Genomic DNA, 7,820 nt, shown 5'->3' with positions numbered 1-7,820 from the left:
GTACTTGAGGGGAGATTTTGAAGAACTAGGCTTACTTTATACTTACAAGATATTTTGATGGCATAGAAGGAACTTTGGAACTACTTACAAGGTATTGAGAAACTATCTATAACGTAATTCTTGACAAAAGGAGAACCACCTATTAGGTAGTTTTGGATAGAATATGTACAAAATAAGAACTACTTATAATGTAGTTCTACACTGAAGAAAACATGTAAGGCAGTTCTACACAAGAAAACTACACGTAAGTTAGTTTCTTGGGTAGAAATATAACACAATTCTTTCCTTAAGTTAAAATTGTCACGGGACTATATGAAATATATACATTTTATCATGAATATTTTATTTTTAGTAGAATCATCAATTACACCCAATCACTAGGATAGCAAAAAATGACAACTAGTATCTTGCAAAGTGTACAAAATTTGAGTTTAAGTTGAGCTACAAAGTCATAGCTAATGATGTGATCAATGTCTCTACAAAATCTCATCATCGATTGAGTCCTCACCAAAAATATATTATCTTTTTTAATCATCCCTCGTCATGTAGGATTTTCAAGTAAGTTGCATGTCGCCAATGTTTGAATTAAGACATGTATAATATAAAATGAGAGCAATCTAAACAAGCTAAGATTGAGGTGATGTTAGTCCCATTAGTTCCATAACAAGGGTTGAGTCAATTCTCCTTCTTGTTAAGTATTTTCCATGATGTACTCAAACTATTGTAGTCTTCTTCAGTAAAACAAGCTTTCTTTACTCCAATCTACTTGTTCTAGTCACTTTCTTTTGTTTCTTGGTGTTCGGTGCACATTTATTTATTAGAGCTAAGTTTAAGATCAATCCGTAAAGTGGTTTGTATGGAATGCTAGTCGATTTATTGTACAAGTATATCTTATAATTATTAGACACTAAGGATTTTAAACTCTCTTATTACTTTCCTCCCCCTCCCTCACTTAGCATAGATGGGATTCTAATGTGGAGTTTTGAGATTTGAATTCAAAGACAAAACTCATATCATAATTTTAATCAGAAAATATATACATGTTATAATGGGTAAGAACAATTCATGAGCTATGCTTTAGAGGTAGTAATGGACAAAAAAACATTAAATATTAAGACTATGGTTAAGATGAATCAAGAGAAATCTACTATGGTACCAAAGAGACCTGTAAGAAGGCCGTCAAAACAAAGGGCACATGGCTAAAGTGGTAGTAGAATCCAAAGCAATAAAGGTACTTCAACAAGATGATACCAACTTAATTAGGGCTTTAGAAATTAAGATATCATTCCTATTTAAATTATTCTCTTGATTTTCAAAATCTTTCTCTTACTTAAATCTAAAAATGCTAACTTGAGATCCAATATAAGTTTAAATTAACTTACAAATTTGTACTAACTCAACTTAATAAAGTAAAGAAGAATCTAAAAATTACAATGGCATAGAAATAATTAGTATGAGCTAATATAGGACAAGAGGCTTAAATCGAAACTCAAGAAAAATTTAAGAGGGGACGCTGAAAGCCTTAGCATGAAACCTTAAACATTAAATTTAGGGAAAATTAAAGTGAAAAACCTTATATAAGCAAGGGCACACTAATATGTGACAAGAGGCTTAGATCAAAACCGAAGAAAAATCCAAGACAAGATGTTGAAACCCTTAGGATGAAACCTCAAACATTAAAGTTAGGGAACATTTAAGGGAAAAGCCTAAAAAAAGGAAGGGTAGGATATATGCATACCATAGAGTGCTTTTTGCAACTATTAATTGTTTTGGAGCTACTACTTTTGTCTTTAAATGTTATGATTAACCATGAAATCCATGCTTATGGCAATTAGAATATGAAAACGATTTAAATCAAAGGATCCTTGGAACCTAAAAGCCAATCACTCATAAGCATCTCAAGGGATGCTAGTTACTCATCTTAGGAGATGAGGTTCTCCATGTCATAGAATGTGAGCATAAATGAGAGATTTCTTGCCATACCTTTTGAGATAAAAGACCAAGCGATAGTACCCTAGAATGTATGATAGTTGTTAAGGTGCAAGGGAGCTTAGCAAGGCTTTGAGCTCATACATCTCTTGTAGTTGTTGAAGATAGTGTGATCACATGTATCATAGCCTTATGGGGTTAGAAAGTCCCATCCTAGGTGGGATGATTTTTGGTGACTCTTATTAGAGTGATACCTTGTAAAGACATTGAATTGGCATGCATATTTATTATTTTCAAATTACTTTTTATGTGCCTAAAGGAATATATCAAGGAACCTTGTGTAATGGTTTTAAAAAAGTTATTTTTAAGTCTAATGGTGTGGTAGCATACACTTCTTAGAGAACTAAAGAAACCATTATGTGTGTGTATAGAACTTGGACAAGTCCAATCCAACGATTCATCTCTATCTATGGATGGACTCGATAAGTTAGATAGCTTTTCAAACAAAAAAAACTATAGGAAGAGACATTAAAATTGACCATCTTTGGTAAGACAGAACCGAAGCTAATGTTCTCTTAGCAGAATGGTGTGGTTGAGTACTAGTCCTTCAAGCTATGGAAATTTAAAATATTACCACTCTCTATAAACTAAGCACAACGTCAGCTATTCTTGTTGCAACAGCATCCCTTCTTAAAGGGGTGTTCAATTGTTGTTAGGTTGACCATTCAAAACTTTCCTTATGAAGTAGAACCAAAGCTTCCATACCTAACTAAGTCCAACGTTCCTAGAAAGAGGATTGGATAAAGATGTGTGTGAAAATGAGGGGTTTTGGTCGACCACTCAAGGACTCCTCTAAGGACTATGGAGGGGGTGTAGTTTCATGAAATGTAAAAGGTTGATTCATATTCTACACTTAAGGCCTTCCAATAAGGGTATTTTGTGATAGATTATTTGTTGACACCACTCTCACACCACTAAACTACAACTAAAAGATTTCTTTTCCCTAGCAACTAGTAGGGGCTTAAAGCGTTTTAATAGCAAGCCCTACTTCCCCCACTCCCCCTTGGTGTTAAAGCAAGTGGGAAAGGGAATACTTCATTCTCGCTATCCCCACTCCCCCTTATTGCAACATGACCCTTGGAAGACTAGTATGTATACCTACGTAGCAATAGGAGTTCAATAGACCCCTAAATACTAAAATTAATAGATGTACACCTATCACCACACATAATTACCCTACCCCATTATAGACCCCTAAATAGTGAAATCAATAGATGTACACCTAATCACCACACACAATTACCCCATTAAAGACTACACCAATTGTGTGTGTCTGTTTTCAATACCCATCACCACACATAATTACCCCATTAAAAACAACACAACTTTGTGTGTGTCTAATTTCAATGCCTTGATAGGCATTTCCTAATACCAACAATGAGTTTACTTGACTAAGTGATGGATTAAAATTTTGTGTGTGATGCAAGTATTCTCTGACATGCCAAATCAAAAGTATAGTTGTCCATTCATTTTTAAGAAGTTGTGAGAAAACAACTTTTCGTGCAATTCCTTTGGTTGGATAGTAATGCCAATACATACTTTTTATGGCTTCCGAAATGGTAGTGAGTTGGATAAGTTGTTGTACATGAGGGGGGGGGGGGGGGGGGGGTTTCAAATATGCTAGCTATAGTCATAAACAATGTTAGGCCAAATATATGAGTTATAGTTATAAGATTGTTTAGACCTACTGATGTGAGTCAAGTACTAGCAGAACCTAATAAAACAACTTGCAAGCTCTCCACACACTCATTATTCTCCTTCTCCAAGTTTAGAGATGCTAGGCAAAGAACTTGAAAGCTCTAATGCTAGTGTTTAGAAACCTCTCTCTCTCTCTCTCTCTTTTCGTAAATCTCTCTCTCTCTCTCTCTCTCTGTCTCTCTCTCTCTCTCTACTTAGAAGGACCCAAATAAAGAGGGATGCTTAATCCTCCATGTCCAATGGCAAACGGTATGTATCACACTGACGGTGCATTCTCTTCTGATGATGATGACGAGAAAGCAGAGGGGGAAAAGCCTGTCAAGAATCAAAGGCGTGTGTGCAAGTACTGTCCTTCGGCGCCATAGCCAGAGAGAATCATAATGAGAATAGCTTTTGTTCTCTCTCTCTCTCTCTCTCTCTCTCTCTCTCTCTCTCTCTCTCTCTAACAACTCTCCGGGTGTATTTCCTTATACCATCAATATAGGTGCAAACTGCTGCTGCCTAATCAATGCCTGAGGTTAAGTCACTATAATCAAAGGGGCCTAAAGGGGACTGCCTGCCTCTGGCAACTTGCAAGCTAGCTTAAAAATGAGACACACCTTCACCATAATATTCAGCATGCTTCAGCTTGTGCGGAGAGCAATTCTCTCTAGTGCATGCATATTCTGTGACTCCTTCACCATATTCATCATCCTTAGGTGAGAACTTTGAAGCAAGGAACCATCCTCTGTAGTGTAATATAGATGTATTGTGACAGACTGACTCAAAGCTGGTCTACTGCTACTACTGAGCTGATTGATCCAGCTGCAATGGTGAAGCTGTCCTCTGAGCCTCACCCCAAATTCACCCAAGTGCTCCATCATTCCCCCCCAAGGATCAATATCCACATGCCATCATCTCCTGCTGCAGCAGCAGCTGCCTCCGCAACCTTCCAAATTGAGGCTAGAGACCTCTGCTATAGAGTCCCCAATAGACATTATGGCCCCCTCCATGGCTGCATCCCCTCCTGCATCAAGGCTCAGCAGGATATTGCAGCTGCCTCTTCCTCCAATATCCTCTCCCACGTGTGTTGCATTGCCCGCCCCGGGGAAGTCCTCGCCGTCGTCGGACCCAGCGGCGCCGGTAAATCCACCCTCCTCGAGCTCCTCGCCGGTCGCCTCCGGCCCAGCAGCCCCCCTAGCAGCATCCTTGTCAACAGCAAACCCATGGCTGTGACCACCTTCCGCCGCATCTCCGGCTTCATCTCTCAGCACGATGCCCTGTCACCCCTCCTCACTGTGGAGGAGACTCTCATGTTTAGTGCCTCCTTGAGGCTCCCCTCATCCGTCTCTCAATCTGACAAGCTAGGAAGAGTGGCTTCCCTCATCAAGGAGCTCCGTCTGTCGCATGTCGCGGACATGCGCATCGGCGACGACCACAAGAGAGGGTTGTCTGGAGGAGAAAGGAGGAGGGTGTCTATTGGTGTTGATGTCATCCATGATCCATGTGTGCTCTTCCTGGATGAGCCCACATCTGGTCTGGACAGTGCTGCTGCTTTCAATGTTATGGAGATGCTACATGCCATGGCTAGCACACGGAAGAGAACGATCGTGCTGAGTATACATCAGCCGAGCTACAAAATCATCCAACAGATTGATAATTTCTTGCTGCTCCATAACGGGCATGTGGTGCATCACGGCTCTCTTGAGCTTCTGAAATGCCAATTGGTAGCAACCGGTAGGAAGATCCCTGCACAAGTCAATATGCTAGAGTACACCATTGATGCACTTATCTCTGATCCTGACTTTCTTGCCAATAAAACAGCCATGCACATCGTGAAGGGTAAGATGCACGATAATCTTAACGAGAATGATTGCAACCACCCTTACACGGTCCATGACAAAATATGCAGCATCAACAAATATGCAGGCAATCCACCAAACCTTGTACCGACATATAACAACAATCCTGCAAGGGAAGTCACGATTCTGGCGCACAGATTTGCCTTGAATGTGTTTAGAGCACACGATCTATTTACTGCTAGATTAGCCCAAGCCATAGTCGGGGGAGTCGGATTGGGCAGCCTCTACATCCATGCAGGATTCAGTGAAAGTGGTATAGAGAAAAGGCTGGGCTTCTTTGCATTCACATTGACATATCTCCTATCTACAACAGTGGAAGCGCTACCCATATTCTTGAAGGAGAGGCATGTCCTACTCCCAGAAACATCCCGTGGAGCATACCGAGTGTCTTCATATGTCATGGCCAACGTGCTGGTATTCATCCCATTTCTGCTACTCATAGCGGTAGTTTTCTCTGGACCAGTGTATTGGATGATTGGGCTTAGTGGTTCAGCACCTGCGTTTGCATTCTTTGTGATGGTTGTATGGATGGTGCTAATGATGGCCAATTCCTTTGTCGCCTTCCTGAGTGTGCTGGTACCTGATTATATAGTGGGCAATTCCATCATCTCAGCATGCCAAGGCGCCTTCTTCTTGTTCTCAGGCTATTTTATAGCCGAGAGAGACATGCCTAAACCCTGGAGGTTTATGCATTATGTGTCACTCTTCAAGTATCCTCTGGAAGCTTTGCTGATAAATGAATACACGGCCCTCAAGGGCAAGTGCTTCGGGCCGGTGTCTCCGATAGATCACAGGTGCGCAGTCACAGGTGAGGACGTGCTGCAGGGATTGGGTCTGCAGAATGCTTCAAAGTGGACCGATGTGGGTGTGATGGTGGCATTCATGATGGGATACAGGCTGCTATGCTATGCAGTGTTGAGGTACAAGGTGTGCAAGAGGAGGAGGTGATTATGTCAGATGAAGCTGCCTAAGACAAACATGCAGAATTCAGCCTTGCATTGCAAACACTAGTGACCATCTAAGTACAATCAATTTTACTGGGTTATTATAAGTCTGTATGATGATCCGGATTGTTTGCTCCAAGAGGCAAGCCCTATGGGCAAAGCATCTGCTTGAATGGCCATGGTTGGATAAAGGTTTAAGGCTAGCAGGTAGAATTAGTACCCAAAGAGGAGAGCCCTACATACATACTGCTTGCAATGATTGTTGTTGTATATTAGGCAGAAATACTATTGATCAGAGAGAGGAATGCCCTGTTTGTAAGTAAAGCGACTACACGTGATGGGCAATAAATCCCCCTTCTCCTAGACTGATTCAAAGCAGCTTTTCACTGCGTAACCGGCGTGCAACAGCAGCATCATTCTGTACGACATACTGTTGCTCTTCCTCTAGATATCATAAGTTTGCAACTTGCCATTGATTGCCAATCTGATACATGTGTGCTGATGATGTTGTTGGGTAGCAACAAGCTACTGTTTAGTTCATGTGTGTTAATGATTTGTGGGGTTGCATGCTAGATCTACTCCTTCCTTTATTGCTTGTGTGGATAGTGCTTGCTTGCTTGCTTGGTTATTATGCTATATTGCCTTTTGGCCCTACTATTATTAGGATTGTATGACTTATTGTTGAAATTTTTGAAAAAATTCAAGCCTATAGAGAGAGAGAGAGAGAGAGAGAGAGAGAGAGAGAGCTCCTACATTCTACATAGATGTGACTTAGTTGGTTAAGTTGAATGTGTGCCAATCAAAAGTTCTTGGGTTCTACTCCTATTTTACATGGTCATTTAGTGTAGATATAGAAGAAAGGGAGATTTTAACTTGAGTTAGTGGGTTAATAAAAATGAGTGGCTTATCACTAGGGTTTCATATATATATATATATATATATATATATATATATATATATATATATATATATATATATATATATATATATATATATATATATATAGTATTTCCATACACTTTAAGCTTCATTCATATATATTGGATATTACTATTCCACTCCAAATGATACTCAAACCTTCATAATTTCAAACCAAATGCATTATAAGTAAAGTTTAACTACCACTCATAACATGTGTAAATATTGTGGTATTTCCTCTTGTAATACTACTTTGCACTTCACGTTCTTGAGATCCCTCTCCACTTGCTACATTTAAAAAAGATTCCAAAAGACAATGCTCACATGTTTGTTTGAGCTCTTAATTTTTTATTGGTATTTTTAAATCTTATTTTTAAAATTATACACACAACTATTAATGTTTATATTATATGTATATTGATTATAAGCA

The 7,820-nt window shown here is 39.5% G+C and overlaps 1 protein-coding gene across 1 annotated transcript; it reads left to right on the top strand.

Annotated features, from left to right (window-relative positions):
* Window positions 1-4,183: 4,183 nt before the first annotated feature.
* LOC148019098 (ABC transporter G family member 4-like) lies at window positions 4,184-6,983 on the top strand. The gene has a single exon (XM_087660636.1). The coding sequence runs from the start codon at window positions 4,431-4,433 to the stop codon at window positions 6,474-6,476; it is 2,046 nt and encodes a 681-aa protein (XP_087516762.1). The 5' UTR covers window positions 4,184-4,430; the 3' UTR covers window positions 6,477-6,983.
* The last annotated feature ends 837 nt before the right edge of the window (window positions 6,984-7,820 follow it).

Source organism: Lygodium microphyllum, chromosome 20, assembly GCF_053477565.2.
Source record: "Lygodium microphyllum isolate KBCC chromosome 20, Lygodium_microphyllum_v1.1.10, whole genome shotgun sequence".
Lineage (NCBI taxonomy): Eukaryota > Viridiplantae > Streptophyta > Polypodiopsida > Schizaeales > Lygodiaceae > Lygodium > Lygodium microphyllum.
This window is presented reverse-complemented; position numbering and strand designations above follow the sequence as displayed.